This window comes from Suncus etruscus, chromosome 8, assembly GCF_024139225.1.
Source record: "Suncus etruscus isolate mSunEtr1 chromosome 8, mSunEtr1.pri.cur, whole genome shotgun sequence".
NCBI classification, from domain to species: Eukaryota; Metazoa; Chordata; class Mammalia; order Eulipotyphla; family Soricidae; genus Suncus; species Suncus etruscus.
In genome coordinates, this window is record NC_064855.1 from 22,214,782 (window position 1) to 22,230,946 (window position 16,165).

The 16,165-nt window shown below is 41.6% G+C and overlaps 1 protein-coding gene across 1 annotated transcript in view; it reads right to left on the minus strand.

The window, feature by feature from the left end:
* The window catches only part of ZC3H12C (zinc finger CCCH-type containing 12C), a 56,041-nt gene extending 50,750 nt beyond the window's left edge, over positions 1 to 5,291 (minus strand). Inside the window, exon 1 of the mRNA XM_049778641.1 lies at positions 5,087 to 5,291. Coding sequence (XP_049634598.1) covers positions 5,087 to 5,110 — 24 coding nt within the window. The 5' untranslated portion in view covers positions 5,111 to 5,291. The remainder of the gene's footprint in view (positions 1 to 5,086) is intronic.
* Between the last annotated feature and the right edge of the window lie 10,874 nt (positions 5,292 to 16,165).

Sequence of the window (16,165 nt, forward strand, 5' to 3'; positions counted from 1 at the left end):
TGAATGTTAACATCAAACTCAAAATTTAATATTGTTTATTTTAACAATGACATCCATGATTAAAAAATTTAGACACTGATTTTCAAAGTTGTTACATATATGCCCACAAATTTTAAAATTTTTTTAATGCCTACAACATTATAAAGCACCTTTTAGCAAAGAGAAATAGTTCCTTGCTATAATTTTTTAAATGTACTGATCTTTTAAAATTACAGGAAAATTTCTGAAAATCTTTGATATATAAAATCACAACCCTAGTGGGACAATAGAAGATGACTTAAGGATAAACACTAAACAAAAAATCCAAGTCACACTGCTAAGTTGGCTCTGGTAATTTTATACTTATCTTGAATCAGTGGGAGCAACTCTAAAGGAGATAGTGTTTTATGGATAATAAATCAGAGAAATTGAATTTTGAGCTCACAGCCAGTTAAGGGTAGAACTGGGATTCAAACCCTGGTTTTGCTGATTTCAATGGCCCTACTTGCCCACTCTACACAAGAGCGATTTTGTAGTTCTCCAAAGTAGACTGGCAAAGCATCCTACAGGCCTTAATTCCCTGTGAAAATTATTTTATTTTAGATTATCAGATAGTATTGCCATTCAGTTTAGAGCAGTTATATGCTGCAAATTAGGAAGGAACAACAGTTTTAGCAAGAATAAACATTGAGGAGAAAAGACCAAAACTCATTTGTCAATAGAAATCAGAGTCCTGCTGCCTTGATTCTAAAAGCTCTTAGTTTAGGATCAATGAGAAATCTAATTAACCTTGGCTGAAATTTTACAGCTCATTTATTATCTGGAAGGTAGGTAAACAACAATATATATGGGCCACAACAGCAGCACTTAGGGTTTACTCCTGGCTCTTTGCTCAGAAATCGCTCCTGGCAGGCTTGGGGACTATATGGGGATGCTGGGAATTGAACCCAGGTCTGTCCTGGGTCTGCCGTGTGCAAGGCAAACTCCTTACTGCTGTGCTATCTCTTTGGCCCCATGACAACAATATTCTTTTTATTTATTTATTTATTTATTTATTTATTTATTTTTAGGATTTTGGGGCCACACCCAGCAGCACTTAAAGGTTACTTCTGGCTCTGTACTCAGAAATCTCCCCAGGCAGGCTCAGAGGACCATATGGAATGATGGAAATCAAACTCAGTCTGTCCAAGGTTGGCCTCGTGCAAGGCAAACGCCTCACCGCTGCACCATCGCTGGGGCCCCACAATATCCTTAATAGATCTTTACAGAATTGTAGTAAAGTAAAATTGATAATGTACATACATTAATACTGTGCATAGCTTAGAGGCAGTGCCCAAAAGGTTAGTTATTACACTTCTTTATAAGAAAATGATAAACTATATATTATTTAAACAATTTGTATTCAGGGTCTGTGATTTACAATATTGTTAATGATAATTTCTCATGAATAGAAGTTCAAAATAACATCACTAGTAAGCCACCATTTTTTCCCCAAGGACCCCAGTGTTTCTCCCTTTCAAATGCATCCCCAACTCAGCTGTGTGGACCAGTTTTCCTGTTGTGTTGCCTTTGAGTCTTTTTTGATACCTCGTTGTGTACCTTTAAGTCTTATTTAACGACAACTTGAGAAAAATAATTCTGTATTTATCCCTTTTCTTCTCACTTCACTCATAAGTTTAATATGAGTTTAACATAAGTTTAACACTGCCAGTGTTAGATGCCTATCTGAAGGTATAAAATGGTGGGGCTCAGGAATCTAGAGGTGGGAGATGAAAGGATGCCTGTACTGGGGCCTGGCCTTGCACTTGGCCAACTTGAGTTTGATCCCTGGCATCCCATTTGGTCCTCTGAGCCTGCCAGGAGTGATCCCTGAGCAAAGAGCCAGGAGTAAGCCTGAACAACACCAGGTGTGGTCCCAAAACAAAACAACTCACACTGACAGACAAATTTGTTAACATGCATTAGGTTACAGATGGCTTAATAATTAAAATTACTAACTAAAATAGGTACTCTACCCAAGTTGGCAGGGCTATGGAGTCGGAGGAAATTTTGAGTACATGGAGTCGGAGTCCAATTCCACAGCCCTGCAACTTGAAGTTGGAACTGGTTTCTACCATGATGAACTATGAGACCTGAAGTGAGTGAATGATTTGGATATTGTGGTTCAATTTCCCCATCAGAAAAAAAATGGTGCTGGCATACTTCATAAAATAACAAGTATTAATTGCATGAGTCCAAGTTGAGCATTTAGAAAACCATTTGCACAATAAGGGTGACTTACTGCTAATCAATCTTAAACCACAATAGAGTAAGACAAGATTGAAGTTGAGTCTAAGAGAATTGTGCACCAGGCAAAATGTTGAGAAAATAGGAGAAAATGGTCTAGGCAAGCAGAAAGACATTGGCTTGGGATTTTCTATTTCCTATCCACTCTGACAGACTTGATAATTATCTTAAAGACAGGTCACTTGGAATCATCTGCTTATAGATTTTTGCTTATAATTTAACACTGTACATTTAAATCTGGTGATTAAGATTACTGGTGTTTTAAAGTTTTCATATTTCATATATTTTAAAGTTTCATAAAACTTAGAAAATTACAACAAAGTACACTACATTTCTATAGTCAAGGATAGGACCTGTAAAAACTAGCAATTATTGGGGCTGGAGAGATAGCACAGCGGTAGGGCGTTTGCCTTGCAAGCAACGGACCTAAGACCTTTCATGGTTCGAATCCCGGCATCCCATATGGTCTCCTGAGCCTGCCAGGCGCGATTTCTGCATGTAGAGCCAGGAGTAACCCCTGAATGCTGCCAGGTGTGACCCAAAATCAACCAACCAAACAAAAATCAACTACCAATTACTGATCTTAGTAGATTGGAGTGCCTTTAGATTTATCTTATCGACCTAATAGCTTTAGTAAAAAAAATGTAGTGCTTGCCTTCAACCTTTCTATCCAGGTAGGATATCTGCATTGTCTAGTTATTGGAGGACTTTTTCAGGGACAATTTCCAGGGGGTGGAGTTATTACGGGTTATTGCGCTTCACTTGCATGCTGCTGACCCTGGTTTGATCCCTAGCACAGCATATTGCTCCCTCAGTATTCCCTGAGCACCTTGGGATGTGGCCCAATCCGCCCCCAATGTATAATTTCTATTAAACACACGGGGTCCAAATTGACAGACAGATGTAATCCTTGAAAACGAATCTCCAGAGATGCCATTAATATAAAAGAGGATATTTTTATTTGCCTGGTAAATTAAAAATAAAAGTAAAAGGAAATGACTAATAAACTCCCATCAGCCTGCTAACATTCCAAGGTTCTGTTTCCTATTCTCCAGCATTTTCCATTATAAGAAAATAACTTCATTAGTCTTTCTATTATTGAAGCAGATTTAAAAAGTACTGACCTTTTTCACTGGTTTCATTTAAAATTCATTTTAATTTGCTTATGATAGTTCTTTTGTGATAAGATGCTAGAGGTAGAGCTGTAACTTATTTTGTGAGTAAAATATTTTAAAAAAATAGTCTAACCTTCCACATTATAAATAACAGCTATTAATCCATCCTAATTATTGGGGGAATGTAATTAGGTAACTTAAAATAAAAATGCCTACTTGAAAGAACATGTGAATTGAGAGGGAAGTCTGAAAATGGTTTCTCCCTGGATTATGACAGTAAGAGAATTTTTATATTTGGTCCAACTATTGTTGTATTAAATATTAGATAACACCAACGTTGAGTGACTGCTAATAAAATCGTCTAGTTGATTAAAATGAATTTTGTTTTCTAACCCCTCAATACAGTAACACTTAAAATAATAACACATTGGATTTGTGACTTAAGGTTTGTGCGAAGTCAGAAACTGTTTGAGGCATATCCAATGTTTTCCGCTTATAATCATTGGTACTAGAAAAAAATTAAAGGAGGAAGTAAGCAAGCGAAGGTCTGAAAAACTTTCCCAAATTCCTAAATATAGTCTTTGCTTCTATTCTAAGATGATTAAAAAAAAAAAAATCACTAAGTGCCTCATGGGTCTGGGACTACTCCAGCACGGCCAGGCAACCAATGGGCAGGAAACTTTCCCTCAAACTGGATCAGTATCTCAAGATCCCCAACAGTACACAACAAACCAGGATAGTTAACGGTTATCGCCCAAATAGCCAGAAACCGGTATTCCCGATCTTTTTCTTTCCTCTTAGAGGGCTTTAAGGGGTGCAGAGAGGGTTGGGGGTAGGCAGGGGATTCATTTTCTCTAAGTTAAACGTGGAAGAGAAGAGCCCTTTGTGGGGATTTTGGGGGAAAAAAAAATAGGTCCCAGCAACGCTGAAATAAATGAAGGCAGGGTGAAAATGGGGTTCTATCTAGATGGCTGGGACCGGGCAGAGAAGAGTGGGGGAGACGAGGCGGGCCTGGACCTGGGGAGGAGGTTCTCGCTAGGGCCACCCCGGAGTGGTGTGGGGGGCAAGGGAAGTCTGGATGCAGGAATGGATGGGAAGAGCTAATGGCAGGGGGCAGGATCCGAGATGTCGGGGGATGCCTCACCCCAAGATCGCGCGATGGTCCGAGCCGCTGGAGCGGGGCGGTGGGTCGGTTTCTATCGGGGGGCGCCCGCGCTCACCTCCAAGTTCAGCAACAGCAGCAGCAGCCTTTGCCCCGGGGCCGGCCGGAGTGGCCGGGCCGTCCTAGTCCTAGGCCGCGGGTCTGAGCGATCGGCCTTCCCATTCCCGAAATGACGGCTCTGCCTGGCCTCGGGGTGGGGGTACACCGGGACTGGACACTGGGCCCGATCCGCGCCCGGGAGCTCCACCACCGGCCTCCAAGGGGGTCCCCACCCTCCGGGGCCTGTAGATCAGCCGGCTGCGCCGGGCCTCAAGGGCACCCCCACTCCCCAAAGACACCAACCAACCTGGGGGGCCGCTCCCCGGCGGGGCCCGCAGTTCCAGCGCCCAGCACGGTCCGGAGCCGCACCCAGTTGCCCCGCAGGCTCGCTTTGAGCCTCGCCGGGCCTGCCTGCTTGGCCCCGGCCCGGTCCCCCGTCCCCGGTCTGCACCACTCGCACCCCGGCCTGGCGCGCGCTCCCCAACCGAGCTGCGGCTCAACCTACTTGCAGCCTCTTCTCCGCAGCCATCACAGCCTGCCCGGAGACCGATCGGGCAGCCCCGGGGCAGCCTCCTCCCGCGTCCGTCCTGTCCTGGTCCTGGGCCGCCGCTAGGGCGAAGGTCCAGCTGGAGGCTCCCCCATTTTGCCCAGCCGGGGGCCCTGGGGTTCGGCTCCAGCGGGCGACAGCGAAGCCGGCTTGGCCGCCCGCAGCCCAGTGGCTCGCCCGCCCGCAGCCTCCACCGCCGCCCCTGCTGCAACTGCTGCTGCTGCTGCACCGCTTCCTCCTCCTCCCCTTCCCGCTTTCCCTTCGCCTCCCCGGGAGCCCAGGGTGGCGAAGCAGCACCTGCTGCTGGAGATGGCCGAGAACTGAAACAGGAAACCCCGGGCCGAGGGGGGAAAACCCGGGAGGCGTGGATGCAGCGAGCGGGCTGGGCTGGGGAGACCTGCTGGAACCTGTCGACCTGTCTGTCCACCGCGCCTCCCCACCAGATCTTCTTTCCGATTCAGGGGCGCAGCCTAGCTTGGGGTCTCCACCTTCCCCTTTCACCCCCACCCCCGCACCCCAACCCCTCGGCACTACCCCAACTGGGTCCTGGAGGGCGCCCGTCGACTACACCGGGCCACCCTAGGGAGCATTTTCCTCTTCTGGGCAGGCATTCAAGAAATCGTCAGGGCGGCCTGGCCTTCCCTGGATGAGTTTCCCGAGGTTATTTGCTTATTATCCATCTCCAAAAAAAAGCCACACCCGACCCTCCTAGCCAGACCTCAATCAGGGCATTTAAGCAAATGAAGCTGTTTGGGATTTTACCTAGGAGCAGGACTGATTTTTTTTTTTTTTCCTGCCTGCAAGGAAAACCAACCGGCTTTGTTGGAAATGGCAAGATGGCCAAGATGTCAACATCGACGTTAAGCCCAGGATGAAGCCAGATCTCTCACTCTCTGGGAGGATTTGGAGGCTGAGTTAGGCCCCTGCGTGGCCAGGGTGCAAAGCAGCAAGAAGGCAGAGCCTTTTCTTTCTTTCCACTTATGCAAAATTCACAGCATCCAACACCAGCTAGGCCAACTTTTTCTGAGATAGTCAAATAATTTCATTCAACCTGCGTGGGGAATTGTCACAGGCCCCTCTTCTCAGAAGGATACAGCTGCTTTTGCTCTGGGAGTGAGGGGAGATCACCCCCATCTTTGTGAATGGGGTCCCTCTCTGTGCCACAGGCTTAGCGTCATGCTTTAAATGAATGGTCTCATTTACATGGCCCCACAGCCATGTGCTTTGGGGTTTTATAATCCTTTGTGTCTATCGGAAAAAAACAAGGTTGCACGTTTTCCAAAAGGACACAGTTAAATATGAAGGATTCTGATCCGTCTGCCTCCAAAGCAGCTATTTGTTTTCCTGCTGTGGATGACAGTTTTCACTTTTAATAAATGTGTTCCTTGCCTCTCTGAACCACAGTCAATAGGAAACATATTGTGTTTGCCTCGATCTGTTGACTTGCCTGGCCTACTCAGTGGTGGTAATATCCATCATGTTTACCTGGCTTAAATCTTATCTTTTCCAGTGCAATATTCTTTTATTTAATAAATGGAAAATAGGGTAGAGAAATAGTACAAGGGTTAAGGCACTTGCCCTATGTGGTCTTGACCTGTTTTGATTCTCTGGAATCACATGGTCCCCTGAACATTGTGATAGAGCCCTGGTGTCCCCTGCATGCCCCTGCTTGTGACTTTGTAGTCCCCCGAGGGCCAGGATGGCAGGGGTAATCCACACACCCACAATGGGATTATGCAGACACTGTGAACTGGCCCAGTTGGTTGAGAATTGTTGGGAGGAGTCCTAGGAGCACAGCCTTGGAAACTAATAAGTAATAATAATAACCTAAATAAATAACCTGTTATTGGGGCTCAGCTGAGCAGTACAGCTCTCTCAATCTCTTTGGTGAGCATTTGTTGCTAATAGAATCCAACCTAAGTCACTGGTGCTCCTGGGCACTTTTGCACCATGAGATAGCAGGGGTGCATTGTTCTGAGTACCTGCTTTCCTTCAATAGCAAGTGTAGGCCTAGAAAAGAAAGTAGTGCCAGGTAGGTTTCCTTTGGGGCTTATGAGTGCACTGTTTCATACCTTTAGCACATCTTCAGAACTTTGGCAGCTTTCACCCAGGTCACTTTTATTGGTAGGAGGGAGGAATGCTTTGATAAAACAACTCTTATTTATAAAGCCAGACCCTTCAAAGTCTGTTGAGCAGTTTTAGGGAGTGTCAGGGACTAAAAAGAGCCTGGCTGGCTGACAACAAGAAGTGATGCCATCGATGGCATAATTTTAGTGATGTCAGGAAGTTCCAGGTTCACAATATACTGCCCCCCCCAGTCTTTCTTTTTTCATCAATTGACTCAACCAAAGTACACTCAATATAAAGCATAGTAATAAGTCCAGGTCCTACATTATGTTGCAAAAAAATTTAAAACCTGAGTAGTGGTGTAACTGCTAACACTTGGTGATTCTAAGCATTTTGCTTGTGTTCTTTCACATAACACTCACAAAACCTTATGGAGGAATAACTATCATTATTTCCATTTTACAGATGAGAAGGCTGAGACCAAGAAATGTAGGTGGCTTGGTTTCAGAATTGGGCCAATCAGCTGAAGAAGATACAATAATTTACTTTCATTACCTTCCCATGTATTTGATGAGATAAAAGCAAAATGAAATAAAACTAAGAAGAGGCGGGACTGTACAAGTGCTAAACACATGCAGTGGCACGTGAGAGGACAGAGAAATAACTTTAGGTGGAATACTTGGGATAACTTACAGAGAGGATTATTTAAGAGGTTAGAGAAGTAGTTCAGTGGTAAAGAACATGTTTTGCATAGGTGAGATCCTGGGTTCTGATCCCTAGCACCACACACACACACACACACACACACACACACACACACACACACACACACACACACACACACACACTCTTAATCTGGACAATGATTATCAGTATTTTAAAAGGCAAAGAAAGTGATGAACAGTATATTAGTAGAACCACACAAAGAATGCTTAGAAAAGGTTTGAGAATAAGGATTTTGTTTAAAACTAGAGAGAAAGAAAAAAATGGACCTAATAAGCAGAGAGCCTTTCAATATAAAAGGGATAAATACGGAGTGCAGAGAGTGGAAACTCCATGTATTCTCTGTGGTCAGTGGAAAATCTGTGAAAGATTATTGAACATAAAGTAAAATGGATAATACCTTATTTTAGGAAACCTAATTTTGGTGATGTTATTGGATGATTTGGAATAGAAAGGGATTGCAGCACGAAAACAAGTTTGAAATTCAGTATGGGAGAACTATGCAATAGATGGAATAATGAAGTAAATAGTGAAGTTTGAAAAGTAAAGAGTGGTTTTACATTGCATACAATATACTCAATGATGAGTCCAATGTAACAGTATGACTATTATAATACTGTGTAATAATAGTGACTGAAAAAATGGGGAAACTTTAGGGCAGGGGTCTCAAACTCGCGGCCCGAGGGCTGTTTGTGGCCCTTGGTACAACACTTTGTGGCCCGTGGCCGGCCTTCAAATATCGCAGTATTCGCGATTATTCGCTTACCAAATAATCGCAATAAAAATCGCATTAGTAAGAAAAAAATTGCATTAAACATTCGCATACTCTGAGCAGTTTTGTTCGGGGTATGCAAATGTTTAATGCGACATTTTGCGATTTTTTTCTTACTAATGCGATTTTTTTATTGCAAATATTAGGTAAACAAAATCCCTTATGCCGCTCTGCCTCACCCTGACTTTGCCTCCTGCGGCCCCTAGGTAAATTGACTTTGAGATCCCTGCTTTCGGGTAAAGAAACTACTTGTTTGAGCAAATGTTTAGAATTTAGGCATGTAGCTGTGTAACAGTGGTATATGCGTGTAAAATGTTTTTAGTGAAAAAGGCAAATAAGTATGTAAATGAAACTCTTACCTACTGATGTAGTAAGATCAATGAAAAGAAAATTTATACAAAAATAAAATTCTACACTTAAATAAATGAAACATCTCTGGGAGAAATGAACGTTAAGGAATTTCTTTTCTATCAATTCTCACATAGTTAATAGGAAAGACAGCCATTCAGAGGCTTAAAACAATGATATTTATGTAACATGACTATTTTTTTTTATTTTGCAATGACATTCAAGTGTCTAATATTAAAACTTCAAAATGGCATTAGCAAATATGACATTCAACTTTTTTTTTTTGTTTTGTTTTTTGTTTTTGGGTCACACCTGGCAACGCTCAGGGACTACTCCTCGCTCTATGCTCAGAAATCGCTCCTGGCAGGCACGGAGGACCATATGGGATGCTGGGATTTGAACCAATGACCTTGTGCATGAAAGGCAAAAACACCTTACCTCCATGCTATCTCTCCAGCCCGACACTCAACTATTTAGAGTAGCCAGTTTTATTTTCGGTTTTTGTCTTCAAGCCACACCCAGTAGTGCTCAGGGCTTACTCCTGACTCTCTGTTAAGAGATCATTTTCCAGGGCTGGGAAGATGGCGCTAGAGGTAAGGTGTCTGCCTTGCAAGCGCTAGCCAAGGAAGGACCGCGGTTCGATCCCCTGGCGTCCCATATGGTCCCCCCAAGCTAGAGATGATTTCTGAGCACATAGCCAGGAGTAACCCCTGAACGTCAAACGAGTGTCCCAAAAACCAAAAAAAAAAAAAAAATAAGAGATCATTTTCCTCAGGGCTTACTCCTGACTCTCTGCTAAGAGATCATTTTCCTGTCTAGGCTCAGGGAACCTACACAGTATCAGAGATCAAACCAGATTCAGTTGCATATAAAAAAAGTGGCTTACCTTTTTATATCTCTCTGGCTCTCCAATAGCTAGCTTGTATTTCAGTTACAAAACCTAGTCTGGAACTCAATTTGTGGCTTTGAATTATAGAGAATGAAAAAATTCCAATGACTGCATGGAGACTTCAAAAGTGATGCTCCACATTTGGAGGTTACTCTCAGGTTCAAAATGGGCACCCTTTCCCACTTGCCATTACTTCTACTTCTATGCAGAACTTTCATGGTGCTATTCATTGGGATTTTTTCATTGAGAATGGGCAGTTAAGGGACTACAGTTGGGGGTGCAAAATAATTTTCTCTTGCTTTTGCATTTCCTGCCAAAAGACTCACCTTTGGTGAAATGAATGCCACTAGTCCCAGTGATTCACCTTCATTCAGCTCTCTGACCAATGCTTGAGTTCCTGTAGTTGAAGAGCTTCCGAGCACAACCAGGGTACCAATGTGATTTTTCATTCACAGTTTCTCTTTTAGAGAAGTTCTGGTTAATTTATGAAACTGACATGCTGCCTACTGCGCTAAGGAGGCAACTAAGTTCTGGCTAACTTAAAGCCTCCTTAATATTACTAGCCCACACATACAATAAATTAAAAAGGACAGACACTGAAGGAGAAAAAATTGCTCCTGTGCTTCAGTGACTTTTAGGACTGCCTTTTTTAAGACAGTTTTAGGGAAAGGAAACTGGAGGGCATGAGATATGTGATGCTGGCCCATCCCAATTGCTTCTTCCTTTGTTGAGTTACCACAGGAGTCTATCTCAGTATGACTTTGTTTTTTCAGCAGTATGGGAGGTCACCAGAGAGCTAGATAGCAATATGCTTGTGTTGTATTCTCATGTGCTTCAGTTCTACCTAAACCAGACAGTGTGACAGCCCTACATTCACCACGTTTTCTTGGTACAGGAATCTTGAGAGAAATGCTTAATAGAGAATTAAAAATGTACTTAGGGTGGCTATTTGCCATCTTGACAAAGATTATACTTGTTATTTCACTTCATAGTGCCTAGAAATTTAAAAGTTTTGTTTCAGCATGAAATTTGAAGTCCTCCTAAAACATCAAGTCTGTAATTGCTTGTTGTTTTAAAAGCAAATTAGTCAATGTATTATAAAAATACAAAATGGAGATAGTTGAAAACTAGCATACATTTTTATGTTTAAAAGGCGATTACAACCAGAATATTAATTGCAGTTTTATTTGCACAGGCAAAATATCATAACCAACCTCAATGCCCATACATATCAGACTGTTTACATAAGAGTATCACCATATATTAATATTATACTTATTAATTAAATAGTGATGGCTTTCTATATATTTCTTTATATATAAAAACTCCAGGGTTCATTTTTTTATGATAAAAGTAAAATTCAGATCCACGTTTATAGCATGATACTCTGTGTGGGTAAAAAATATATTACACATTTGCCAATTAATGCAAAAATATTTTTTGAGAAACATATAATTATGATAATGTGATTGATGATGGTTTTCCCAGGTCAGTGAAATTGGATGACCAGGAAAAAAAGGTGGAGGAGGCTCACATTTTTATTTCAGCATTTAAAAATTTTATAGATTTTGGATTTTAAATTGGGTCCTTGAGTTAGAATCACAAAAAATGAAGCTACATTTTTTTTTAACATTGCTATAATGCATGCTTTTCTATTTGCGTCTGCAAATAAGCAGATACTTCTTTCCTGAAATAGAATACCAACTACCAGGAAGAGGAAGTTGAGGGAGTCCTATGAATTGCACATGTGGAGTCTGGGGCTTCCCAGTCAAGGGAAAGATTATTTATGATCATGTGGAAGGGGAGATCCCATAATTACTAATAAATTCCTGCATTAAAAAGAGTAGTCATTGTTTTTTACAACCTAATTATCAAATATCTAAACTTAGACTTTATGAAGAAAGTTTTGATGGGAACTGCTTTGACTCAGGGAGCATTCAGCCGCAGATACACATGAAGTTCATATAGACATGGTAGGTAGGTAGCAGGTCAGCAGCAGGCACAAGCAGATGAAGTAGTTCTTTTCATACATACCACCCTGGTATTATGTTGCTTGCTTGTTTCATTGTGTCTCTTCCTCAGAATGCCAACCTCAGGAAATTAGAAGCTCTCTTTTGCTACCTGCAGATCTCTCAGTTCATCTGTGTCATGTCTGTAGAAGTCATTTAGGTTGACTCAGGACTGGATCATTCAACCTTAAGTTACTGGAACTGGGGAGTACCACATCTAATGACTATTCACTATGATTTCTTATCAGTTGATTAAGGATAGGGATTTATCAGGGTTGAGAACGCTAATCATTGAAGTTATGAACAAAGTAAGTATTAAAAAAATTTTTTTTGCTATACCTGGCATTGCTCAAGGCTTTCTTCTGGCTCTGAGTTCAGGGATCATTCCTGGTGAAGCTCAAGGGACCATATGAGATGCTGGAATAGAATCCAGGTCTACCACATACAAGCAATAGTATCCACTGTATTATTGCTTGGGCTCCATAATTAAAATTTTTTTTTAGTATTTTACTAATTTTGATGTTTAGGTAGCATAGTTATAATAGTGTTAATTTTCATGGTTGTACATTGATTTATATTGGATTTTGGCTACATCCAGCAGTGCTTAGGACTTATTTCTGGCTTTGTGCTCGATCTCTTTTCAGGGCTCAGGCTATAATATTTGGTGGTGAGGGTTTTAGCAGGGTTGGCTGCATATAAGTCCTCCTTATCTACTTTACTATCTTTCTGGTTCCAGTTTTCCAATGAGTTTAATATTCAAAGTTACTGTTCTTTCACTATCACTCAAGTACCATAGGCTCTCCATCACTATCTTTATATCATTTATATCATTTATAAAGTCCTGAGCACTTAATGACAAACAGAGGGAAAGAAGACAATGAGCCAACTAGCACAAGGTGTGTGTTTTAATAACCAACTATCAAACACAGTTACAAAATAGAAAAGATAATAACACAATTAGGCCTGTAGTTTCCTGGAAAAAATTATCCCCAGAGTCAGTATAATGATACAGCAGAAGAGTTGGGTGAGTGAGAGGAGCAAGCCACATGGATTTAGAATCTAGGCATCCTCAGAGTTTGAGACGGAGAGATAATCAAGCCTAATTGCTTAGGTGGCTTGAGGTACTCACTTTGATCTTTTATTTATTGATTTTTTTGATAACACAAAATAGTTTTTATCGAAACTTTTATAGGAAGATGGGGTGGGCGAGAAAGAGAGAAGTATGTGCTTGAGAGAAAACAAAGGCTTCTCCAGAGTAGAACTAAACAAAGACACACAGAGACAAGCACCAGATAGCATGCTCAAGGAAGAACACGGGCTTGAAGAGCAAGCCCTCACTCCCATTTTTATAGTGAAAGTCTTGGAAAATTTACACTCTTGGATATTATTTACTTATATGCAGAAATACTGATATTGGATATGAGTCCAACCAGGTTGGAAAAGCATTACTCAACGTCTTGGGTATCATAGCAAATGCTACAGGTCTAGGTATGAAATAATTGAAGTTAAAGTGATAGAAAGGAACTATCTGAAGGCTTTTCATGGTTTATATAGGGCAAAGATTCACATTCAGTGGAGCTACATCCTGATCTTAGAGAAACAATCTTCCCTTTTAAACTGTCTTAATTTGTCAGGCTATAGGGCAGAAATATAAACTTGTAGGCAGAACAAACAGTAGGCCATGCTTGAGATCCTGTAGGTACAGTCATCAATTCCCTTTGTCTCTTGGCCTTTCATTTTGGTCAAACCATTTACCTCTTCTTTAAATTAGAAAAAAATTTTCTTTTGGTTTGTTTTTTAGACCACACTTAGTGATGCTCAGGGCATACTCCTGTCTCTGTGCACAGGGATTATTTCCTGTGGCATTTGAACCGTATATGGTGCCAGAGAACTGATCCAGGCACATGGAAAGCACCCTTCTCACTGTATTATATCTCTCCAGTGTCAACATTACCTATTTAAAACAATGTCAGAAAACCCCTCAAATGTCTCTCCAGCTCATTAATTGTCATGTGACATTTGATTTAGAATTTTAAAAACATCACCTTGACTAGAAGTGGTAGGCCTAGGCCTTTTGGGTTATTATAAATTTCTTCTTTTCGGGCCGGGCGGTGGCGCTAAAGGTAAGGTGCCTGCCTTGCCTGTGCTAGCCTTGGACGGACCGTGGTTCGATCCCCCGGTGTCCCATATGGTCCCCCAAGCCAGGAGCAACTTCTGAGCACATAGCCAGGAGTAACCCCTGAGCGTTACCGGGTGTGGCCCAAAAACAAAAAAAAACAAAAACAAACAAAAAAAAATTTCTTCTTTTCCTTTTTTTTAAGTGAGCATTATTTGTCTTTGGAAGTTTCTGCTTTCTTTTTTGAGGGGTGGGTGGGGAACTTTCTACTTTCTAATGGAGATTTTGCTAGAGAAATTCAGAATCTTAATTGTTTTATTTTAGATAATTAATTACAAAACCAGTTACATATTCAGTAAGCTTTGACAGGGAAAACTTGCATTCAGGAAGACACTGTCATGATCACATGAAATGATCACATTTCAGGTTTTTGGGGGTTTTTTTTTGGGGGGGGGGTCACACTTAGTGATGCTCAGGGGTTACTCCTGGATCTGTGCTCAGAACTCACTCCTGGCTAAGTGGATCATATGGGATGCTGGGGGATCGAACCGTGATCCGTTCTGGGTCAGCTGCATGTAAGGCAAATGCCCTGCCACTGTGACATTGCTCTAGCCCCTCAGTTTTCTTTTTTAATGATGCTAAAGATTGGATCCAGGGCCTAGCACATGCAAATTATGTACCCTACCACTTGACTCATTTTCCTGACCTGCATGGATCTTGAATTAGGTGGCTTTTATTGACTCTAATATCTAGTACCTCATGGTATTCTAATGAGCTATTTTAAATGAATACATGTTCTTACAATATAAGGCATCAATAGCATTTTGTGCCATTTGGTAGAGACAATCCTGAAGTACCTTTCTGAGAGATCTGGAAAGAGCACACCATGAAATCTGTAATCACCAACTTGGAGATGCTCTCATTAGTGTCCACAAGAAGTGGTATTTAAAAAAGACTTCCCCAAAGCAGCTAAAGATGATTCAAAGGTTTCTGGCCAATAACTATAGCTCTGGACCTGGTAATTTTAGTTAAGTAGATTGACTTGTGGATGTTGACCAAGATTGGAAAGATTGGATCATCCCAGGAATCAGAACTGAGATGAGCTGGTGCAATGGTCAGGGAAAAGAATCCAATGAATCCAATTAATTTTGTACCCAAAATTCATTAGGAGTGAAGTCTACCTGAAGTGGAACTGGAACATCTATGCCAAGTTTTCGACAGTGCTAGGCTAATTGCTGAAGAATCTGACTTTAATTTTTGAAAGCACAGAGGTTAGGAAGGTTCAAGAAATGGTTCAGGACCTTCTAAAAGGCAGGAGAGATAGTGCAGCAGTAGGGCATTTGCCTTGCATGCAGTTGACCCAGAACGGATGGTGGTTCCAATCCTGGCATCCCATATGGTACCCCGAGCTTGCCAGGAGGGATTTCTGAGTGCAGAGCCATGAGCAACTCCTGAGCACCGCCGAGTGTGACCCAAAATAAATAAGTAAATAATAAATAAATAAAATGAATAAAAGAACCTTCTGAGACCAGTATTATAGACAAATGCATAAGGCGCAGCAGTCATGCTTCTTGTGGACTTTCAAGCTGCCCTCCATGGCCTCCTGAGCCAGAGTGGACACAAAACTTGGTCTTTTCCATGAAGGCATGGGAACACAGAAATGTTCAGACATGGTTCATTTCTCTACTATATCATGACGCATTGTTCCTGTCTTTCTTCTTTCGCTACATGTGAGCAGCATTTCAGCTTTTCAGCACTATTTGCCATCATTTGGTAGGTTATTTTGAAACTGGACATGTCCACAAAATTTTATTTTTCTTCTTTTGTTTTTGGAATATAATTGGTGATGCTTGAGGATTAATTATGTTGATGCTCAGGACCATGTGGAATGCCAGGGATTGAACCAGGGTTGACTGTATACAAGGCAAATGCCCTACCTGTTGTGCTCTGCCCCTCCACAATTTTTTTTTTGTACATTAATGGTCATTGCTTTTTCATTTTATGCCAACCTGGCTTTGTTTCAGAGGAACTTTATACTTTTAGACCACTGAAGAAACCAATAAATTCATTCACAGATTCTTAGGATGCATGTATGAATGGAAAATTTTTTTGA